General features: G+C 33.7%; 2 protein-coding genes across 5 annotated transcripts; both read left to right on the plus strand.

Moving 5' to 3' along the window:
- The first annotated feature begins 7,827 nt into the window (after positions 1-7,827).
- LOC110641823 (uncharacterized) lies at positions 7,828-13,202 on the plus strand. Of its 4 annotated transcripts, XM_058146893.1 has the most exons (6): positions 7,829-8,312; positions 8,847-8,957; positions 9,085-9,152; positions 9,251-10,981; positions 11,878-12,010; positions 12,450-13,202. In XM_058146893.1, the coding sequence occupies exons 2-6, from the start codon at positions 8,855-8,857 to the stop codon at positions 13,106-13,108; spliced, it is 2,694 nt and encodes an 897-aa protein (XP_058002876.1). In that variant the 5' UTR covers positions 7,829-8,312; positions 8,847-8,854; the 3' UTR covers positions 13,109-13,202. The 4 variants fall into 4 exon arrangements, with proteins under 4 accessions (XP_021649358.2, XP_058002876.1, XP_021649361.2 ...); XM_021793666.2 differs by lacking the exon at positions 8,847-8,957 and having other exon boundaries at positions 7,828-8,312; positions 9,069-9,152; XM_021793669.2 differs by lacking the exon at positions 8,847-8,957.
- Positions 13,203-19,124: 5,922 nt separating this feature from the next.
- LOC110641833 (uncharacterized) lies at positions 19,125-20,800 on the plus strand. Its single transcript, XM_021793681.2, has one exon. The coding sequence runs from the start codon at positions 19,301-19,303 to the stop codon at positions 20,525-20,527; it is 1,227 nt and encodes a 408-aa protein (XP_021649373.2). The 5' UTR covers positions 19,125-19,300; the 3' UTR covers positions 20,528-20,800.
- Positions 20,801-24,132: the final 3,332 nt, after the last annotated feature.

The following is a 24,132-nucleotide window of genomic DNA, read 5'->3' on the forward strand; positions in this document are numbered from 1 at the left end:
TCTATTGATATTCTATAGCTTATTTTAAACTGATGTGTAGTCATTACTTCCTTTTGTACTGAATTATAACCTTTCGATATTCTAACTTTAGAGTTTTAAATCTCGGGTTAGGATTTTCAAACTCCCTTCCAATAATAAAATTCTGTCCCGGTAGAATTTTACCAAAACAGATGCCATTTGCAATAATCCTCATCTTAGTGCACTATCGGGTAGTACATAGCTCTACACAATAATCTCAAGTCAGGACTGTTATCTGTAGCTTACAGTAGAAACATTAAGAACATTGCATAGTTACTACGATACATTCTAATAGATCAAACTTTCCTACATTTTATTATTTTCGAATTCACTAATATCCAAAACTTATTCTAATTACCGTATCCATTGACAATTACTAGCAGTGACATCTTTGCCCTCATCTAGAGCAATTATATTACTGTAACTTACTTTTAGGTCCTCTTGCCTTATTTTAATTAGGCTCACTAATTAGCTTTATAAATTATGGTATGCTAGAAAATACTTTTCGCTGACAATTCTTCCAAAATTAATGTCAATCATACTTGTTATCATAGTTTTTATCCTAAAGGACTAGTTACTAATGCATCAAAATTTATTCCTCTTGTAAAAGAGTAGCAACAAAACATATAATTCTAACACTAACATATAAATAAATAGTGCTGGGATCAAATAATAACTAAATGTTTCTTCCAAAAATTAAAAACTTATTAGCAGCTACATCCGAAGTTTCTGCTCTTTCCCCCTGGTGCCTGGAGTACACCCTAGTTGGTTCACTACTCTGTTTAGGTAGATTCGCTATGCTTAGATTGCGAGGAGTACCAACTCTATTTCTATCTCGTCCTCTACTGACTGTCCGTGAACTTTGGAGAGCAGATCGAGCTTCTTTAGTACAATCTCTAGCAAAGTGTCCAATCTTTCCACAATTGTAGCAAGCTCTAATGGCTTTACGACAAATGCCCCCATGTAGTTTTCCACAAGAGTTGCAGATGCGAGGAGGATATGAGCTTCTAATTGTTGTACAACTGGACCTTGGTGGCTTCTGTTTTGATAATTTGCCTCTATCATATCTCTGTGCTCGGGGTTCCTCAAATTCTTTTCTCTTCCCCAAATTACTATACGAGCTGTGACCACCAGGTTTCTCACTTTTCTCTATTTCATGTTGCCCTTGTGGGGGTTGGGTCTATACTTAAGCTTGAGCTGATAGACTATTAGCCATTTGTTGAAAAAAAGTGGCCATTTGCTGGGCCATTTGTGTAGTAATTTGTATAGGTGGAATTGGTACAGTCGGATTTTCAACACTTTGAGGAGCTGAGGCCTCTCCTTGTGCCTCAACTGCAACTGGTTGTTCTACTGATTTATCTCTCTCTTCTACTCTATTCACAAAATCTTCTTTTCCTGGGACAACCTATACAAGGAGGTTTCTCTGCGTCAGTTCATATTTATAATACAAATGTACTATATGTATCGAATATTTGAGCAGTTGTAATTTCTGACAAAATATTTTAAATTCACAGTTCAAAATTTACTTTAAAACCATTGCTCTTATACCACTAAACATGTCACACCCTACTCCTCTGTAAGACATAACATGATCCCGTAGTACACCTAACGAATTATCGTACTTCGCATACCGGTAACCCATTAAATATACTACAAGGGATTTTAAAACAATTTCTATACATTTTTAAGTTGGTGGGTAAAATTTTTTTTTTCTTTTCTTGTCATTTTATGTCATTATCCCATAATTGTCATAATTAGAAAATATAAAATTATTAAGTCATGCTTAGGTCACACTAGTGATGTCATAATTCTTATTTTAATTTCCTTTTCTTTTCCTTTTTTTTCTTCATACTTTTTCAATTTAAATCTATACTTCAAAATTTTCATTTCTTATATTCTATTGGACAGTTAGGTCAGGAGTCACCTCTAAGGGTGAGTTGACCAATTTGCCCCTCGCCGATTTGATCCGATTCACAAATACTTTGGCGTTTCTTCCAGAGCCCTGACCTAATTATTTGATCTACTTATCAGCTCTTTTTTATGATTTTCTCTTTCCACTAGGTTCATAATAGTCCTTAGGACCGCGGTGTCACAATTTCCCGTTCAAAATTGGAGTTAGGACTGACCTTGCAGTCACTTTTCGGTAAGGTCACCCATCGCTGTGACCATCGGCTCATTTAACTTTTTATGCATTATTTTTCTTATTTATACTTAACCTTCTAGTCAACACCATTTATTTTCGTTCAGGGCTTTTCTAGGTGTCTTAAAATGGTTCTAATCCTTTTAATTGTCCGGACCGACACTGGTCACCGAAACAGTGAAATATACCAGGCTATGCATATAGGGGTGTTACAAACACAAGCTTAGATGCAAGTCCCAGTAGCACAATCACAGCGGCCAGCTCGGCAATATGAAAAATTAATGAAATTTGGGGCTATCGAGTTCAAGAGCACAGTAGATCCACTAGAAGCAGAGCAGTGGTTAGAGAGAATGGAACGGGTTTTCAGAAACTGCAATGTGCTGAAAAATTAAAATTTGAATATTCAGTTTTACTTCTACCAGAGGATGCATATGAATGGTGGAAGACCATCCTCCATAGCCTGGTTGAGCCACCAGTCCTCACTTGGGCAGACTTCCTGAGAGAATTTAGGCAGAAATGGGTCCCTGACACCTATGTAGATATGAAGCCGCAAGAGTTTTTAAGTCTGAAGCAAGGGGATAGAACTATAGCAGAGTATGAGCGGGATTTTTTTCGACTAAGCCACTATGTCGGAAGCTTGGTCACCACCCCCAGAGACCGGTGCAGGAGGTTTGAGGCTGGGTTAAGGCCTACTTTGAGAATGCAAGTGGTGGAGTTCCGACACCAAAATTTTTCTGAATTGATTTCACAAGCTTTGGAACTTGAAAGGATTGAGTTGGAAGGGTCAGTTAAAAAGAACACAAAAGAGAAAGAAAAAGCAGAAAAAGCTATTGGTCAAGCCACAGAAAGTAGTTTGGGGAAGAGAAAACATTTTGGAGGATCTAGCTCACGCGAATCAGGTAGAGGTAGATTTTCTGGACATAAATCACCCCGATCCGGTCAACAAACTCAGCAGACACTCAGAAATACGCTGTCAGATAGACTTTGTGAAACCTATGGTAAACCACATAGTGGGGTATGTTATAGAGCCATAGAAGCATGTTTTAATTGTGGAGGGACTGATCATTTTGCTAAGGATTGTATAAGTCCACACCGTTCTAGATCATTTACTACATCAGAATGATCAACCCAAGTTTCTACCCCGAAGAGTTCACCATCAGTTAGTAAAGGCAGAGGCAGAGGTAGGGGTAGTATACCTGGAAATCAGAGTACTGTGAATCAGCCAAAACAAGGTAATACTCTAGCTAGAGTATATACTATGCGGCAGAGGGAAGAGGATGAGACTTCTTACATTGTTGTTGGCACTTTCTCAAATTTTAACTAAGATATATGTATTATTTGACCCGAGGTCTGCACACTTTTATGTTAGTGCCAGCATTACTTGCCTTCTTGTTGTCCCTTGTATAAAAATCAATTTTGATATGTCAGTGACTAGTCTTTTTAGAATTAGTTTTGGAAGAGTTTGTTAGCGAAAGATATCTCCTAGAATACGATAAATTATAGAATATCGATAGATAAAAGAGTTATAGAAGTAAAAATTTGAATAGTTGGTTCAGATGTAACAAAGAAATATTACGAAAATTAGCAAGATTGTTGACTAGAATGGTCAAAGGACTCATGATTAGATAAATAACTAGAATATGATAAATTATTGAATATCGATAGATAAAAGAGTTATGGAAGTAAAAATTTGAATAGTTGGTTCAGATGTAACAAAGAAATATTACGAAATTAGCAAGATTATTGACTAGAATGGTCAAAAGACTCATGATTAGATAAATAATTCTAATATGACCACAATGGTCAGTCTATAAGGAAACATGAATTGAAATATTAGACAGAACGATAGTAAGAGAATATTAGTGTTATACAAACAAATTAAACATTGTATTAGATTGTTACAAATCTTACATAAACTTAAATGAAAGAAGATTATACGATTATGTAAAAAGGAGAAAAACTAAGTTCTCACTCTATAAGACCACACAAAGTCCTAGAAAGAGTGGATTCGTTAGCACACAGAACTGCTTACCTCTAAAAAAGTGAAATAAATTTAAATTCAACGTATGATGGGGAAACTCATAAAGATCTTAGCAAATGAGGTGAAGCAGCTGAGAAATAAATGTATACATTTGGTTAAGGTGTTATGGACCATTTATCCAGATTATGAAGCTACATGAAAATATATGAAGGACATGAGAAAACAAATATATAACTATTTTAGGATGGATCTTGGGAAAAATTTCGCGGATGAAATTTCTTTTAAGGGGGGGAGAATTGTAACACCCCTATATGCATAACCTGGTATATTTCACTGTTTCGGTAACTGGTGTCGGTCCGGATAGTTAAGAGGATTAGAACTATGTTTAAAACACCTAGAAAAGCCCTGAATGAAAACTAATAGTGATTACCAGTTAGTTAAGTATAAACAAGAAAAACAAAGCATAAAAAGTTAAATGAGCCGAGGGTCACAGCAATGGGCGACATTCTCGGGAAGTGACTGCGAGGTTAGTCCTAACCATAATTTTGAACGGGAAATTGTGACACCGCGGTCCAAAGGACAATTGCAAACCTAGTGGAAAAGAGAAAATCACATAAAAGAATTGATAAGTAGGTCAAATAATTAGGTCAGAACTCGAGAAGAAATACTGGATTATTTGCAAACTGGATCAATTCGGCGAGGAGCAATTTGATCAATTCACCCCTAGAGGTGACTCCTGACCTAACTGTCTAATAAAATTGGAGAAATGAAAATTTTGGAATATAGAATTAAATTAAAGAAGAATGGAAAAATAAAGGAAAAAGAAAAAGAATGAAAAATTGAATTATTGCATCACTTGAATGACATCACATATGATGCCAAAATTAAATTTTATTTTCCCAAATTTTTGACCAAATCAAAAATTAACTTAAATACACATAAAAATAAAGAAAATGAAAAAAAAAATTTCACTCTTTCTTCCCCAACCAGCCGGCCAAAACCCCAAGTCCCTCTTTTTCCATGGTTTTCCTCCATTAACAAGCTTTTTAAGCTTGAATAACTTGGTTTTGTCCCATAAATTCCAACCCTAAACCTTCAAAAACTTCTAATTCACCATAGAAAAGGAGATTGAAGAAGAAAAGAAAGGAAGAAAAGAGAAGAAAGTGAAGAAGTAAAAATCAAAGAAAGGTTAGTGATGAAACTTGAAATTTTTAGTTGAATTCCTATGTTTCTAGTTAATTTAACTTAGAATTAAAGTGAAAATGCAAATAAACCTATTATGGGGGACTAGTAGTGAATTTCGGCCAGCATTAAGGGGGACTAAAATTGTTTGAGTTTGATGGAATTAAAGTGATAGGGAAGTTGAATTAAGTATGTAGATTAAGATTATGCACTTTAATCTCATTAGTTGCATGAATTATATAATTAGGGTTCTTGGCATTTAGGATTTAGGAAAAAATTTAGAGAAAATTGGTAATTGATGTAAGGGAACCTAATTGAGATTTGAAATGGTCATTTGGAGTCATTTGTGACGTGTTTGAATTGGTAGAAACTCAATACAATTCAGATTGGTTAGGGGTCCCAATTGGCAGTTTGACCTAGGTCCCTTTTAGGGACCAAACTGAAATTTTACCCATCCAATTGGTGTGAGGCTAATTGAAAATGAAAATAAACACATAAGGACACATTTTTTCATTTAGAAACCATGCCTAGAAAATGACATTTAGATAGTGAACAATTAGGTCAAACCCGAGTATTGTGCACTGCCACTATACCAAAATAACCAAATGAATAGTATTTATTCATTTGGCTATAACTTGGGCTAGACAGGTTCAAATGACTTGATTTTTGTGGCATTGGAAAGGTATGACATAGCACTACAACTTTCATGAAGAACATCTCATTTTGCTACCCAAAGTTAGTTGTCCAAAACTGCTAGAATTAATAAAGTACCCAGAAATTCTGAGTAATATCAATCCGGCCAGTCCTATTCAAATGACCATATATTGGGTTACAAAACTCCAAATGGAGTGATTCAAAAAGGGAATTAAAGATAAGACAATAATGAACAACTTTGATGAAGAACACTTAGTCAAATTTCCATAGTAGCTAGACCAATGGAACAGTAAAAAACAGGGAATCAAAATTGAAAAATTGAAAATTCTTTTAGGAGACTTAGAAATTTGAAGTGGCAACCTAAACTAACAAATTAGGCATTCAAAATATGGTATGTGAGTGTAATGAGAATTGATATACCTATTTAGAGTGGAAAAGTCAATATTTTGACTCAATTGTCAAATAAATAGTAACCACCATAATTAAGAATACAAAAAACTCAATTTATGGGAGTATATAAGTAAAGTTTAAATGCAAATTTTAATTGTTAAAATTTTGGTTAAACATAATTTGGATAAATATTAAAACATCTTAATTGTGTGCTTCAGTGGAAAAATGGCCTTCCGAGAAAAGGAATCGACGTGAGTGAAATAAAAAAAGACTAATTATGAGGTTTGTGCACAATAAACTTATTTAAGTATTTCTTATTGAAATTTGATTTAGTATGTAATATGAATAGTTTTTAATTATTCTGGCTTTGGAAATTTTATTTGAAAATTATTGTATTGCCTACTTTGTAAATAGAAATTTTGAGATAAAATGTGATTTGTGGTTTGTATGAAATATTTAAATGTTGTGATTTGAAATTGTTTTTTATTCACACTTGGCATGACAGTCTCTTACTATGTTTCTCCTCCACTTGTGGGGTTGAGTTTGATATTTGATCATTTTCCTCCCTCTCTGGCTTGCCAGTTTGGATGAGTACTCATTAACTAGCTAGCCACCTCCCTCATTGATTTTGATTAGTGGGGTGAGTTTGTCTTGTCGTGGTGTACAACACGACATGTTCATAAATTTTATATCATGGCCTATGTTGTGTTATTGATTGGCAACACTATGTTTATTTAATTGTTTGATCAAATTTGTGTTATATTGAGCTTTAAAAATTGTGAAATATTTAAATTGTGATTTATTATAAATGTGATTTGAACATTGTGAAATATGATTGTGTAATGTTTAAATTATGATTTGGCAATGAATGATTTATGTTCAGCTTTTTAAATTTTATTGTGCATCATTAAGTAAAATTTACTCAGCGATAGCTTAATTTTGCTGTCGCAGATAGGGAAAAGGGCACAGCAGCAGAGTGAGCTGCTACAGTAATAAGGGAGTAAAGTTTGAAGATTTTTTTATGGGTATTTATTTATACCTTTGTAAATTTAACTTGATGTAAATAATTTTTGTTCATATGTATCTTTTTTTTTCTTATTTTATTTTGATTGAAAGATTTCTAAGAAAAATTAAAATAATTTTATAAATATAACTTAACTTTTGAATCAATAAAAATTTTTTTAATTTTTTTTTATCTAAACTACTCTTAAAACATTCCTAAACTGCTTTTAAATCATCCTTTAAACTGTTTTGAACCGTTTTTTTTCAAATCGCCCTTCAAACCGTTTTTAACCGAAGCTCAAACCAAAATGGACAATTCAAAAATCATCTTTCAAATTGTCTCCTAATAATTTAATATAAATTTATAATTTTATTAAACTTAAATTGATAATTTAAAAATCATAATCAGCGATTCTTGTGGCCACTCGTACTTCTATGTGTCTCATCTTTCGCTAGATTTATTTTATTGCTCTTTCATTCTCTCCGTTACTGACACATTTTACACTTATTAACCGGCCGATCCTTTTACTGCATTTTTAAGACCATTTCTTACGTACCCGAAATCTCTGTATCTGCTAATGTCACCATTTTTTGGCTCTTTTTGAGTTTTTTTCGCTTTTTTCTGTTGAACCCTAATTTCATATCTTTGGACATTAGTTCTTCTCCTCTGTGCGTCTGTCTGTGAAGTTCCAGGAGTAAGTTGATAAAAAGTTTAGTGCTTGAAGTTGAAGAATGGGGTTATGTGAATATTGAGTGACTGAACGATTGATTGAAATGGTTTAAAGTTTGTGCCTTTTGTTCATTTCAAGACTACCCATTGATTTTAGTTGCTTTTGGATACTTCATTATGCTTGCTGGCTCTAAGCAGATGAGTTTTGGATGATTTCTGTTTCTACGAGAAGCAAAAAGAACGAGCTTCTGGTGTCCTGCATTCGATTATCTCAGGTAAGCTTTTGGTTGATATGGGTCAAGCTCTTTGGATTCTCTGTTTCTCTCTCTTTTTCTCTCCTTTTCTCTGGTGGTTCACGTAAAGGAATACCCAGTTCAACGAAATTATTTATTTATGCCTCGTTAATCTTTGAATTTTGTCTATGTTGGATTAGAACGATTTGATTTACCTAGCTGAATGAGCAATGTAGCTAAAATTAGGCGTTGGTATGATTTGAAACTGTCATAATTTCTTCTAATTTTTAATCTCATTCTTCTATTTGAACTTCTTTGGCAATTTTCAAATCGATATGTGACAGTAACTTGTCCAAATTGCCCTATGGGTTTTGTTTGGTCTTTTTTTGTTGATATAGTTTTGTAATAAGCTAAGGTGGGTTTGAGATATATAGAAGATGATGTAATGGAGGTTATTCTTATTACTGATCACATTCTCTATTCAAACGCCTTTCTGTGATTATGAAATGATCAGTCTAATGAGGCTTTTATGTATTTTAGTTATTATAAACATTGCAAAGTGATTTTGGGTTTTAGATGAGATAATGGAGGGGGAGAGAAAGCGTTCAAAGGGAAGCTTTTTTCACTTCTTTGATTGGAATGGGAAGTCACATAAGAAGCTGTTCGTGAATAATTCTGAATTATCTGGTACAATTGTTTTCTTGTAGATTTTGAAGTCCATAAGTTATTTCTAGATTGTGTATCACTTCTGCATTAGCCCAAATTTTAAAAGGTTATGGTGTCATTCTATTTATTCAGATTTTCCCCCTCACAGTGATTGTAGAAGGATCAAAGCAAGGAAAGGAAAATATTGAAACTATGGCTAAACCACAGCTTCATGCGGTGAGAGTTTCTCTCCTGTTGTAATGTCCTTCTCTACTAATTTGGTAAACTTTTAAGTTTTAACCTAAAGAAATTGTCAACTGTTGCTGCATATCCAGACAAAGGTGGATGATAGAAGAGCAAATTCAAGCAACAAAGGGGGTAGTGACTTTAGTTGCGCTTCATCAGTTACTAGTGATGAAGGATATGGAACTAAAGCACCTGGGGTGGTTGCTAGACTTATGGGATTGGATTCTTTGCCAGCATCAAATGTCGCTGAGCCCTCTTCTAGTCCTTTTTATGATTCTGCTTTACTTGGGGCATCTCAATATGGTAGGAGTACCCCTAATTTATGGAGTGAGTATAATCCCTTGGACTGCCTTAACATTTCCAGTAACCAGGAAGGGTATTCTTTGGTATCAAGGTCACAAAAGGGGCAGAACCGGCCAATTGAGAGATTTCAAATTGAAATATTGCCTCCAAAATCAGCTAAATCAATTCCTATCACCCACCATAAGCTGTTGTCTCCAATCAAGACACCTGGATTCATCCCAACAAAGAATGTGGCTTACATAATGGAGGCAGCTGCAAAGATAATTGAGGCAAGTCCTAAGGCAACTGTAAATGGTAAAGTGCCATCTAGCGGGATGCCTTCAGTTCCATTGAGAATTTGGGATTTGAAACAGAAAATGGAAGTGGCACATATGTCTAAGCCTCAAAGATCAAGTGAATCGTTTGCTGCCAAGGATACAAAAGCAACGCATGGTGACAGGAGTCAGAGTGGGTCCCAAGGCATGCCATCATGCAACACTTTGATGTTTTCTGAAGAACCTGCTTCTAATGGTTTAAAGAATAAGGGAAAATCAGTTTCGCTTTCAGTACAAGCAAAGTCCAATCTTCAGAGAAGGGAGGGAGCAACATCTAGAAATAACAACAATAAGCAGGAGGAAAAGGAAATCAGGTCTAACCAGCCACTAAAGAGCCTGCCCAGTACACCAAAAAGCAAGAGAACTTCTGAAGGAAGGACTAGCAATGTGCTCAGGCAGAATAAACAGAAGCAAAATTGTCTATCTGGTAAAGAGAGTTCAACTTTGAAGAATTCAGTTTCTAACCAGGCAGGCAGAAAAGTTCATTCCATGAGTGGTTCAGTTGGGCAAAGTAGGACAGTAACTAAAGTTGTTTTAAATCCTGAATCTATGTCTAGAAAGGTGCGCTCTGTGGCTACAAATTCTGAAAAGGAGAAACCAAATAATTTATGTCGGAAGAAACAGTCTGTAAATGGTGATTGCCAAACTGACAGATGTGTTTCTGACAATGTATCATTTAATCGAGATGACAGGTCTTTAAATTGTAATATTGCATTAGATGGAAGCTTGACCAAAGCCGGACGAAACAGGAAAAATGGCACAGATGTTATTTCATTTACGTTCACATCTTCTGTGAAGAGGACCACACCTAATGTCCAGTCCTCAATGATGGGAAAATATAACAGCTTTACTGTTGATTCTTTTGGCCATAATGATCATCCTTACTTCCAAAAGTCCACGTCTTCTTTTCCTGGGTTGAGTATAATTGGTGGTGATGCTTTGGGTGTTCTTTTGGAACAAAAGCTGCAGGAATTAACAAATAAATTTGAATCATCCCAATATAACATAATCAAAGATGAGACTTCTGTTAGTTCTACATCTAGTTTTCAAAATTCCATGTACGCATTCAATGTGGTTAACACCATTCCTGCAGCGCAAGACAGGAAGATTCAGCTTGTAGAAAAAGACAAGTCAGACCACACAGATAACTTTGATTGCTTTTCAGTGGAGAGTCCAAAGCTTACCAAGAACCAAAAGTTGCAGGTCTGTCTATTATACGTTTATGATCCTACTTTGCAGCATTCTTTTTGGGTATTCTGTAATTCATATGACTCCCTTCTTGGTATTTAAATATGCTTGAGTGGGAAAGCAACTTTTGATGCATTTTGAAAACCTAAAAACTAGTAATTAAGAGTCAAGATAATTGTTCCCAAATGAGGATGATAATAGTACTACACATTGAAGACAGTAAATAACTTGAACTTTAAATGGTTGATGTTCCCACCAGAGGCCAAAAATGGAGCCGTCATTCTTAACCAGTAAGTTAAGAGGTAAGTGCAATTTTCCTTCCGTTAATGTTTTTGTAGTGTTGTTATCATCTCTGTTTGTCAATGGAGTTGCATGTGTTATGCTTCTACTGTATTTTTATTATGTACCAATATAGATGTAGCTGGTAAACTTGGAGGAATACGTGCCAATAAGGTTCACAATATTTCACTCTGTTAGAACTAGCATTTGGGTGTAGTGGTATTGACATATTCTTCTGGTAACCTTGGTACGTTCTCTAGTCTTACGATATGAGTTACTGGCTTTAGTGATTTGGGTGTAACAGTAGCAGAAGTTATGGCCAAGTATTAGCTGACTTCCGTTCTTTTTTTGAGTCCTGCTGCGTGGATTCAGTTTATAATCAGCTGGTGTAGATGCAAGTCTTTTTTAATTAGGATGAGCTTTAAAAGTTATAGCTTGTGCACAAATTTTCATTGCTGGTTTTTTATATATAAAAAAAGAAATTATGGCTTACACAAAATAAAGTTATAATTAGGAAACAGAATTTATAGAGTGCATAAAAAGTCACGATGCCAACTTGAAATTTTGATGAAATGTAATTAGTTTTTCTTGACAGTTTGTAATTGTATCTAATTTCTTAGGAACTGTTTCAGGGATCCGAAGAAATGGAGCAGCACAGCAGGAGTAATTTCAGCGAAGCTGAAAAAGACCTTGAATGTCAACATCCTAGTCCAGTTTCAATTCTTGAACCTTCTTTGGAGAGTGGAAGTTGTTCAAATACCAATGGTAAAAGCATGTCCATTTTCCTCTGAATTCTTTTTGTCACTACATATATTTGGGATTCAAAACAAATTCTATTGTCATATGCATGATATTCTGGACCTGAACCAAATATATGAACTAGTTACTGATCAGCAGCCTATAGTGATAAGACCTTTTGCTGATTAATCTTGTACAGTCTCTTTGTGTTTGTGACAAGACATTGCACCAGTTAATAATGTCGAAAGTTATTTGGGTTACATTGGGAACTGTTTGCAACATTTTTTATTTTCTTAAATTACTAATGTGGTGTGAGATATTGTGTAAGACAAGCTTTGTAGAACATCTGTAAGCCAGAAATTTTCTCAATTGCACAAGATTATTTTTCTTTTTCTCTCTTCTTCATTTAGGAACATATACATTCTAATAAAGATAATAACAAAAGAAATGTATTCTTGTTTACCAGTTCAATCTGATGAGGTGCTCAATGATTTCTCTGCAAATGAATCCTTAGAAGTGGAAGGAGAGACAGAATTATCTGATTCAGCCTCTTCAATATTTACAGTAGAAATGAGAAGAAAGCTCACTAGAACCTTCATTTTGACAGAATTTAGGGGATCAAGTGACTGGGAACTGGATTATGTGAGGCATGTACTTAACAATGCAGAAATAATGTTGAAAGATTTTACATTGGGTCAGACCCAGAAGGTCATAACTCCACATCTTTTCCATCAGTTGGAGAATCAAAAGAATGGAATGAAAAGAAATAAAGAACAGTACTCCAAGCTTGGGCGGAAGGCTTTGTTTGATTGTGTTAGTGAACAGTTGGAGCTCATGTGTGGACAAGCTTTTGTTGGGAGCTGCAAGTCATGGACTAAGTTGTGGACGTTATGTCAAAGGAAGAGATGGTTGGCAGAGGAATTGTATAAGGAGATCTCAGCTTGGAAAACCATGGGAGACTTAATGGTGGATGAGCTAGTGGACAAGGACATGAGCTCTCAGTATGGGAGATGGCTTGACTTCAACATGGAAGTATATGAAGAGGGTGTAGCGATTGAGAAGGGGCTTCTAACTTCTATGGTTGATGAACTGGTTTCTGATTTATTTATCATGAAAGCCCCTTAAGAAAGGCTTCTCTTCCACGCTTGTATTATTCTGTTTTGGTGTAGTAAAGAATATATATTATCAATATAATCCATTCTTGTCTTGTTCCATTTAATATCCTTTCCTAATCTCCAATAATTTTAAGTTTGGCTGCCACTTCCCTGAAATGGTAGTGCCCTCCCGGTTTCCATATCTGAAAATTCATGCAACTTCTAATCACACGCTATAGGTTTCCGCACAAATTGTTTCCATATCTTGCTTGCGGTTCTTGGCGATAGGTTGGCTGTAGTTCTGCGGCGGAGGAGCACTGGCTGAGCTGCTGTAAAGATGACCATAAGCAATGAAAGAACCAGTACAAGCAAACCAGAAAACAGCTTGATTCTGCACCTTCTTTTTTGACTTCTTATGACACATGCATCAACAATGCTTCTCATTAAAAAAAAAAAATAATAATAATAATGGCTTGAAACTTCTATTCCAAAACTTTAATGCTTCCCATTTAATTTTGAAGAAATGAAAACCAATGACCAGATTTAGAAAAATGAATTCCAAACTTTGCAGTCCCCACACTTCCCTCTGCAAATTTGTGCAGACATCCAAGAATTAATAGGCCTGTCCAGAGTCCACATGTGAGTGATATTATTGGCTGTCCCATCATAAATCTCCCCCTTGCATAATCTATAGAAACTATAAAGCCAAAGAATGCAAAAGATTCTATTCAAAACCAATCCAAACAATTAATTCACTAGAAGTTTGACAAATAAAAGTAGGTTGAGCTCATTAATTCTTGATGGCCATGGCCTAATAAACCAATAGCTAGCTATCATAGCTCCAAGAGAAAAGAAGATCAAGAACTTAGCCTCAGATTTCATATACTATGATGTAATTGGTCTTTAGGGGGTTAGAATTTATAAGGGTATGTAAACATTCATTTGGGGTATGTGGCTTGCAGATAGGTATCCACAAGGTGTGTTTCAAATTGTCAACACATCTTACATGCTAATATAAAAAATCAAATTTAATTTCAAACCATGTGTTTATTCCCAAATTGCAAAACCCTTTTTATCCATTTCATCTCAAATGTCAAGTCAGCTGGAACCATTGGCTAAGCTTAGCAACAATGATTAAATATTATACCCACCAAATGTAATTTAGTAGTTTTTTTTTCTTTTCTTTTTTTTTTTTTTAAAAAAGGACCCACTTGCATACTGTGGGGGGGAAAATGCACAAAAAATTAGGCTAAAATAATGTGTTGTCAAATAGTGATTGGGAGATGCATTTGTGTATAGATTCCAATATTCTTCTTTCTTGGATAGAGAAACTACTGAAAAGAATGCCTTTCTTCTGCAATGTCAGAAGACTATAGTGTGTTATCTTTTATTTCTAATTAATTACTAATTGTTTGTTTAAAAGGTCTGTTAATTGGCCAATTAGAAATAATTTGATTCGTTTTTTTCATATATTTATAAGATATAAAAAAAAAATAAAAAAAGTCTCAATTTATTAAATTATTTATTTATTAGCATTTTCATCAAATAAAAAAAAATGCTAATAGCGAGTTTAATGTATTAAATTTTTAATAATTTAAGAATTATAACATTTGACTTCATAGATAAAATTCACCTCTGAGATCAATTTCATGCTATTGATTCAATTACTTATTATATATGAAATTTAATTTTTAAAGTAATTTTATATAATTATTATCATAAAAATAATATTTGAATTATTATTTTTTTATATTAACTAAATTATCATTTAAATTAATATATTGTTAATTATATAATATAATTTATTAATATATTTATAATTAAAAATTATAAAGTGATTTAATAATGCATCTAAAAATTATAAAAATATATAGGTACAAAATTAATTATTGATTCATTATGAATCTAACATGAGGTTGACTCAGTTTTTAAGAAAAATTAAAATTAAATTAAAGTGATGAAATAAATTCAACTCGTTGGATTCTATTATGATCAATTCATTACAATTATCATCTATTTAATTCAAGGCTCTACACAATAATAGCTGGCCAAAGTTAGGATCCTATGAATTGACCTATTACTCCGTGTTTCAAAACTGCACCTCTGCCTCAGAGGATGGCCTTTTTTTTTTAATTTTATTTATTTATTGGATGTTTGAGATAAAAAAACCCAAGCCCATAACAGACGAAAACCGTAATGGAAAATGGATCTAGACCCGGAACCCATAACCCGATAGAGAGTTCTCGTTGTGCCACAATAAAGCATTAGGGAAACCTCAATGATAATAGTAGCCTAGCAGTCCTAGCTCAATTGATTGGCGAACATCATTGGGAGAAGTAAGTGATTACGTGAAGTACTGTCAGGGTATCACGGCCCAACTTCAACACTCAATTGAGACTATGTGTCACTTGATTTGAACTCTTTAAAATAAGTCAGCACACAAAAATTTCATAATAATTTATAAAAAATCAAAGACATGATTAACGCTAGGTCAAATTAGACTAATTTATGAGGTATCATAAGTATTTCATATAAATAAGATAACACTAAGCAAGCATCATCAGTATGAAAGGCACAATAAAAAAAGAGACACAAACATGTCATGAAAAAACTGTTTCATTCATTCAAGGAACATAATTACAATCAGTTTATTATAGATAGAGGAAAAGCCTATAAGGAGTACAAGACGGAACACAGCAAACAAAGTGACTAGCTAGGTCACTTAGGCAAGGTCAACTAGTCTATTATAGGCAGGGAGAAAGTCTATAAGTAGCACAAGACGAGACATGGCAAACAAAGTGACAAGATAGGCCAGTTGGGCAAGGCCAACCAGTCGCGCTCCTTAAAGAGTATTTGGGACATAATGGAGTGTGATAGAAAAATACATCAATGTACTTGAATTGTCACACTCCCTAAAATTATATAAATAAAAATAAAATACAAAATATCTATTTTACCTCTTAAAAAGGTTATATTACACATCATTCTATCTTAACTTTCTACCCGTGACAAAGGGACCATATATGGCTAAAAATGCCTGAAGATGAAGTCCCCAACGAACAATTAGCCACGAACAACATCCCAAAAGCATCAGGAAGGTAAGTTGGAAATCCATAATAACCATGAAAGAAACGCCATGGAAATTGACATCACCAATAAACTACTCCAGTAAGAAATGCAAAAGAGCCCTTCCTTTGGAAGCCAAGCAAGGCTATCAGAACTAGTACATGAAAGTAACTTGATTGAAGACAAAAAGCTCACACTCTAGCAGTAGAAAGAATCTTCTCTCGGTGCTAATGGTAAGGAAGAAAGCAGAGCTTTTCGCCTTGGGTTGGTAAGGACCCTAAGATAGCACCATGAAACAGAACAACACAAACCATCACCACGAACCACCAGACAAAAAGCTCCTTAAAACCACCAGCATGCAACAACCATAAAACAAAGAACAAAAAAAACTAGAAACTAGAGACACTGGAGCTACAAACGGCAACAACAAATCCTTCTTGTATTCGTAGTCGGCTGCACTCCAACCAAAAACTGTTTACAAATCCGCCTGATGGTTGAGAACGAATGCACGAATCGGATGAGAAGGTACTCTGCCCGAAGGGACAAGAGAAGACCGCCTAATACTGTAGAGGAAAAGGTCTGAAACTTAAAGGAAAAAAAAAAAAAAAAAACTCTAATGTTAATTTTCAAAGTTAATGATTAATTTTTGAAAATTTGCTTTAAATATCAAAAACTATAAATAAAAATTAAAAATTAAAAATTAGAGTTTCAATTGCTGGATCTAATTGACTTTAAAGGTTGAAATTTCCTAATGAAATGATGTGTAACATCAGATTTTGTAACATGCAAAATGATTTATCAGTTCACTGTTTGTGACTCAATAATTTTGATTCTATCACATCCAAATCCAATACAGGGCCCTTTTCAGAGCAAGACTAAGAAGTTCCAAAATTATTTTTTAGAAAACTATTTAAAATTAAAATATATTGAATTGAATTTACATTATTTTAAAAATTTTAATTAATGTATTTATATATAAAAAAAAATCTAATAGACCATAATTATGAAGAAAAAATTATAATTTAATTGATCTATTTTAATAAAATTAATAAATTGGCATTTGTATTTTAAAATTTTGTATTTTTTAGTTTTCAAATTTTATTTTTATTAAATTCTTTAATTTATCTACTAAATTTTTTATTAGTTAATAAATTTTAATTAGTGGTAGAGTAAAAAAATTAATATGATAAAAAATATTATTTTACTCGATTCAATGAAAAAAAAATATATATATATATATATATATATATATATATATATATATAATAATAATACATTATTAATTAAAGAAAATAATGTATAAATTTTTTAATATAATAGTAATTGAATAGAAAAAAAAATTCATAAAATAATTTTCAAGAATTTTTTTTTATTATTAATGTTATCAAATATATGTTTCTTATTATATTTAATAAAAAAATCATTCAAAAAAATTTCCTTGGTTCACTTTAATTACTGTAAAATTCTTAAAGATAAAATTTTAAACTAAAAGGATGTAGATAATCCTTATTAAATAAGGATATTGTATGTTACATATAAAAATATATAGAAAAAAAAAGTAAGCTTTGTCCCAGTTGAAGAATATGGTGAGTGAAGCTAATTTCAATTGAGGAATTAAGTCTTTGATACATATGTAATTTTTCAAAAAAGAAATAGAGTGGGTCAATTCATATGAACGTGGGTTTCGCTTTTAATTTTAATGCTAATTAAATTATTTTTTAATTTATTATTTTTAGTGAAATTAATTAATTGATTATGATATTTTAAAAAAAGTTATTATTTAGATATTTTTGTTTTAGTGACATTAATTATTTAATCAAAATATTTTGAAAAACACAACATTTGGAAAATTATATTTTTAATGAAAATAAAATTTTTGTATTGACTAAATTTGAATATGTATTTTTTTTAAATTGTTCAAATATTTCAATTAAATTTATTGAATATTATTTTTATATTTTTCTATTATAAAATAAATTTCTTAAATTATCATCTTCATTACTTAAAAATAACGAAGAATTGATTAAATATATTTTATTTTCTATCAAAACAAAGAGAGAATATGAGAATGAGAAGGAGAAGTGCATAAGGGAAGAAACACGAAGAGAAGGAAAAAAAGGAAAGATGGGAGAAAAATAAAGGGAAGGATATTAGATTAGTTTAGATATAAAAAAAAAATTAAATGAGTTAAAGAATGGATGAAATTAAATTAAAAAAATTAATTAATATATTTTTAAAAATTTTAAAATTAAATTATATATTTTTATAAAATAAATAAATAAAGTAATTATTTTTATTTTAGCAGGGTAAAATAGTAATTTTTGTTGCTATGAAAGCCCCAGTTCCGTGTAAGGAATCATAACATTAAGGAGGAAATCTGACGGCTGAGAAGCAAAGAAGATATACGATTGATGCGGAGGACAAAAAGGAGATAAGGGGCATGTGTGCTGTGACCTCACGCCAGTACTCTGCTGCCTTCTCCTCTTTTTCCCGTTGATTTTTTTTTTCTTTTAATTTGGGTGCATAGTAATTAAATTAGGGTTCACATTTATTCTCCTCCCTCGATCTCTCCATCTCACTACTTCCTCTCTCTCAAGGCTTCATACTAATTTTTTTTTTAATTTAAAAATTAAATTAGGGTTCACATTAAAAATGAATAATTAAAACTATTATCTCTATATATTATAAGGGAAATGAAAATTGAGTAAAAATTAAAATAAATTATTATCAATATTTTATTTTTTAAAATTTAATTAAATTGTCTTTATATTTAATAAAATCAAGCTATATTTTTAAAATATAATGATATTTTAATTAAATTTTAAAAATATATATTAAGTAACTAATTTTGACAAAATATAAAGATTTAGTAGTAATTTATTTTTTAAAATTAACCATTATTTTTAAAGAAATTTTGAAATAAAAATAAAAAATTTTGAAATAAAAAAATCTAAATTCAAACTTGATTAGATAAATAAAACATTATTTTAATGGATTTTATAGTCTTGTTGGTAATAATTTGATAGGGACGATGAGAAGACAATGGCAGCAGACGATATAAGGAAGAGGTTGAAGGGCAAATATGTAGTCTCGACCATTCCTAAATTTATGTTCTAACGCCATCTCCGTCCTCTCTTTCTACTCACACACCAAGGAAATGGAGCTCCAACCCTCTACTCCATGCCCAATACCAGACCTTCAAAATCCCAACAATGGCGTTCCTACTTCTGCCCAACATACCCATCTCTTCTCTGAAGATGTTGACAGCACTTGCTCCACTCCTTACGTTAGTGCTCCCTCTAGCCCCGGCCGTGGTCCTGGTCCTGGTCCTGGTCCTATTAATGGTGGCTTCTTTTATAGTTGCCCAGCAAGCCCAATGCACTTCGCTACAACAACAACTGCTTCTTCTTACTCTGCATCAGCTGTGTCTTCACCGGATAATGGTAACGGCTCTGTGCCTATTGGGTATGAGTTTGAATTCTCTGCAAGACTTGGGTCGAGTGGTTCGGGTCAAACTGGGTCCATGAGCTCGGCTGATGAATTGTTTTTTAACGGGCAGATCCGTCCCATGAAGCTATCCACACATTTGGAGAGACCCCAAGTACTGGCTCCGTTGTTGGATCTTGAAAATGAGGATGAAGAGGAGGACGATATGGATATCAAGAACGATGGAAGAATAGTTAGTGACGAGAGTACGAGAGGCAGAGATCTGAGATTGCGTGATAAATCCTTGCGTAGAAGAACCAGATCTATGTCTCCACTAAGAAGTACTTCTTTTGAGTTTGCTAATGATGACGAAGATAGCAAAAAGAACCAGATCGATGGCTCCACTGGTGAATCTTGTGAGAGTTCTTGTTTGGAAGCTGATGGAAACATAAAGACTGAGGAGGCAGCAACTCCATCAGTTTCTGCATCTTCTTCTAGGTCATCATCAGCTGGAAGGAACTCAAAAAGATGGGTATTCTTGAAAGATTTTCTTTACAGAAGCAAAAGTGAAGGGAGGAGCAATAACAAGTTCTGGTCTAACATATCTTTTTCACCAGCAAAGGAAAAGAAGTCCATGAGCACAGCAGGTGCGCAAGTTCCTGCCACAACAAAAGAGAAGGTTGGCACTGCCCCAGCTGTGTCTATGGAGAATCAGAAAGTGAAGGGAAGTGGAATGGCTTCAGGCAAGAAGCCAGTGAATGGGGTGGGGAAGAGAAGGGTACCAACATCACCTCACGAGTTGCATTATAAGGCAAGTAAAGCACAGGCTGAGGAGATGAAGAAGAAGACCTTTCTGCCTTATAGACAAGGACTACTTGGGTGCTTAGGGTTTAGTTCAAAGGGTTATGGAGCCATGAATGGATTTGCTAGAGCTCTGAATCCAGTATCCTCAAGGTAAAATCTATGAGTCTAAAGGAATTGTATAGATCTTATTATCATTATTTTTTTAATATTTTTCTTTGTGTAGTTTAATGATGATATATGTATTTATTATTGGGTCTGGTCTTGTTCTTCTCTCTTTGTTAAAAAGAGAAGTTCCTGATCCTTGTATTTTGTACCCTCTCATAGTCATAGGGTTGAATTAACTGTAAGCCATGAGAAAGCTCAATCTATTACTTCTGGTTGAGTAAACAACTTGGGATCATAATGAAATAGTGGCCTAATTGGATTATTGAACCAATAATACAATACACATGGTGCAGAGGCATAACTCTGTTATGTTAGGTAGTGGAGGTCCCATATTACCCATAGTATCCATGAGGCTGCCCCCATACTGACCTACAATTACAATGAGAAACTTGTTGCGATTTTGGTTGTATCTCGCTGGTCAAGCTTAGTATGATCAGCTGTATTGATCTTTTATGAGATGGTGGTTAGGATATTGAGGGAGGGTTGAGGTTATCAGCTTGCTTACGCCTTTTTTTTTTTTCCATTGGTAGCTTGGGGGCCATAAGAATCTCCTTGTCCATTTCATTATCTTAATTTAGTTAAGCTTAATCGATCTGCACCAATAGATCGGCTAGATCTAAATGAAATTGCAATTGGGACCTTATAATCTCTTATATATTTTTTATATGGGTTATTTGATGTCTCTTAGACATTGACATAAAGAAGACACAAGACAATGACGTAAAGGAGTTACAGATGATGAGACAGACTTGATCTTGATATAATTGTTGTCATTCTAAAACTCCTAAGCAATTGTTGCTTGTCTTTTTGGATTCTTCTCTCTGGGCCTTTGTAGCTTTTGATCATTATGTGACTGAGTGGCTCCATCATTATTTCTTTTAACGAAAAAAACCAGCACTCACCAAGATACTTTGAACTATCTTGCCTGCCACTCTTATCATAAACCTTTTTGAGTTCTCTCATGGATACTTCTCTTTCTCATGCACTTTAAGTAACAAAATCAACTTTTTCATGACACTTGAGAAATCAAGCAGTTAGCCTGGGAACTACTATGGCAATTCTTTTTTTCTTTTCTTTTCTTCCTTTTCTGTTCATATGTATTCTTTGCTATGTGGTTATTATTATAATGAAATGTGCCAATAAATCTGAGATACTAAGTACCCAACTCCACCAAGTTGTTTGGCCCTGAGATAAGAGCAGTGGCAAAACTCAAATCAGGTTAACCCCATAGTTTCAAGTCCATTATTTCTACGTTATATTGTAAGAATCACTGTAATGGACCAAAAAGAGTATCTTTCAGAATCCAAGTACATTGTTCTATCACTATCCACCTACACTTTTCTGAATTTCCCTTTTTCTTTTCTAAATACTTGCCCTTTAACAATAAAATTTACGATGGATTCGATGAGATAATTCTTGAATGACTGCATTTTCTGTTCTAAGATGACAACGAAAATTTTCAATTTTCTTTGCTTCTGTCACAGTAGACAGCTTTCTAATATAAATTTAACTCTTTAGAGTGCAAAGCGAAAAAGTGAAACCTTATTCTAATTTTTATTAGCTTCTACTTCAGAAAAGAGAAAAAAAAAACCCATTTTACGACAAAGAATTGCAATAACGTTCATCAGTATGCACAGATGCTGTAGATAGAATCATAGAAAGGTGAAAGCGTCTGTCTCTGCCTAAAACATTCACATAAACACGAGTAGAATTCCAGATTTCAGTGTCTTCCCAGAGCCAAATAAATATAACAGAGTTTTCTGATTGGGATGTTAGGCATTGCACGGTCCATGTGAGACTTGCACAGGTGAGAATAAGAGAATAACTATTACCTTTCTGCAAAATAAATTCTACGGCAACACTGTTCTTCTGATAACGTGCAGCTCCATCCAATTACAAAACTTCATAACTGAACCAACGCACCCGAATTCAATATAATATGTTTATCTCCCCGTCATCGTTTTGATACGTTGTATGATCTACAAAGTATTGAAAGTTGTTGCCAGAGTTTCCATTCTAAACTCTAATTCAAATACCTATCTCATACTATTGATACATGAACACAAATTGAAAATTGTCGCTAGTGCTTTGCCATCAGATCGACTCATAATCCAATGATTAAATATTTAACTTATACTGCATATGAGTTCAAACCCCATATTCCTTTCCAGTATTATTTTGTTAATTTTAGTTAAAACACTTCGATTAGAAGGCTCTATATGAATACTATATCACTGAATAGGGCCATAAGCTATAAATATTAGTACACTATCCTTGTTAATCAACTACAATTTTAAATAGAGGAATGATAGCCACCTTGCCCAATAACTAGCAGCTACTTTTAGCACTTGCTATATTATTGGTTTACATTAATTATGTTTTTGTATGGTTAATGATAAATAAATATATTAATAAATGATAAAGAGGGAAAAAAAATTGATACCATTCCTCTTTCAAATAGATTGCCTTTTTGGTTGGTGTTAACTTTGCCCCACACTGTCCAGACATGCCATATGCCAAAGTCCAGGCTACAGGGCATTTACATAACAATATATTAAAATTGTTGAGATGGTAAATGCTGGATATTTGGAGGGTCTTTTGGTCTTTCTATGAGCCTTTTGGTTGTTGGGCTGAGAAGAGACCCATAGGTTTGTTGGGATGAGAATGGTTGGGCTAAGAAGAGAGTTTCTTTCTTGGGCTGAGAAGACAATTACGGAGCTCACACAACTCTTTTCCCTTGTTAACATGTTGTTATGGAAAGCGATGCCGTTCTTGCCATTGCTCAGTAGGTTTTCTCCATGTCTATGACTGCTTTTATTGTGCTGGCATGCCATGCTGATGTCCTCTGTGTTACCTCCCCTTTTTTTTTTTTTTCATTAATTCCTTTCGTACTTCGTTTTGGTGGAAGGAATGGGTGGTTGACGTACCTGCTTTGTGTCCATTACCCCTTCGTACTTTTTGACTCCTATTAACGTTCTATTAACCTTAATCACACGTTGTCCAGGGAAACGACGCCGTTTTTTTCCATTGATCCACCGTTTTCCCTAATCTTCAACGTTGTGTTCTGGGCGTTCCTTGGTACGTTTTGGGCATATCTATGTTCCATTTTTTTTTTACTGTGTTGTTGCTTCTTTTTTCCTTCTTTTCTTTATCAATTGCTTTGGTACTCGATTTTCTTGGAAGGTATATATGGGTTGTTTGAGATGTAGCTGCTTATTGTCCATTGTGCTGTTTGACTCGCATTGATGCTCCATTCACCAGCCAGTTTTCTGTGCTTTTTCATCCGCATGCATGCATAAATTATGGTGGATATGGTGGAAAGCATGGTGAGTGTTGCTTTACTGGTTTAGCACATTAATCAGTACTTAAAAAACTTAATATTTTTCATAAAATATAAGTAATTAGGAGTCGTGCCAAAGTCCAGGCTCCAGGGCATATCTAATCAAGTCGAGTAACAGCAGTCCAGAAACAACAAAATGGAAGACGAGAAATAGTTAATCAAGAACAGAAAGCAACAGGCTAGGTCCTGCGTTTAGACCAGCCCTGCAAGTTAAATTTTAGCAAACAAAGTCATTCATTTAAAACATTTTTGTC

The sequence above is a fragment of the Hevea brasiliensis genome, chromosome 5 (genome assembly GCF_030052815.1).
Source record: "Hevea brasiliensis isolate MT/VB/25A 57/8 chromosome 5, ASM3005281v1, whole genome shotgun sequence".
Classification (NCBI taxonomy): Eukaryota; Viridiplantae; Streptophyta; class Magnoliopsida; order Malpighiales; family Euphorbiaceae; genus Hevea; species Hevea brasiliensis.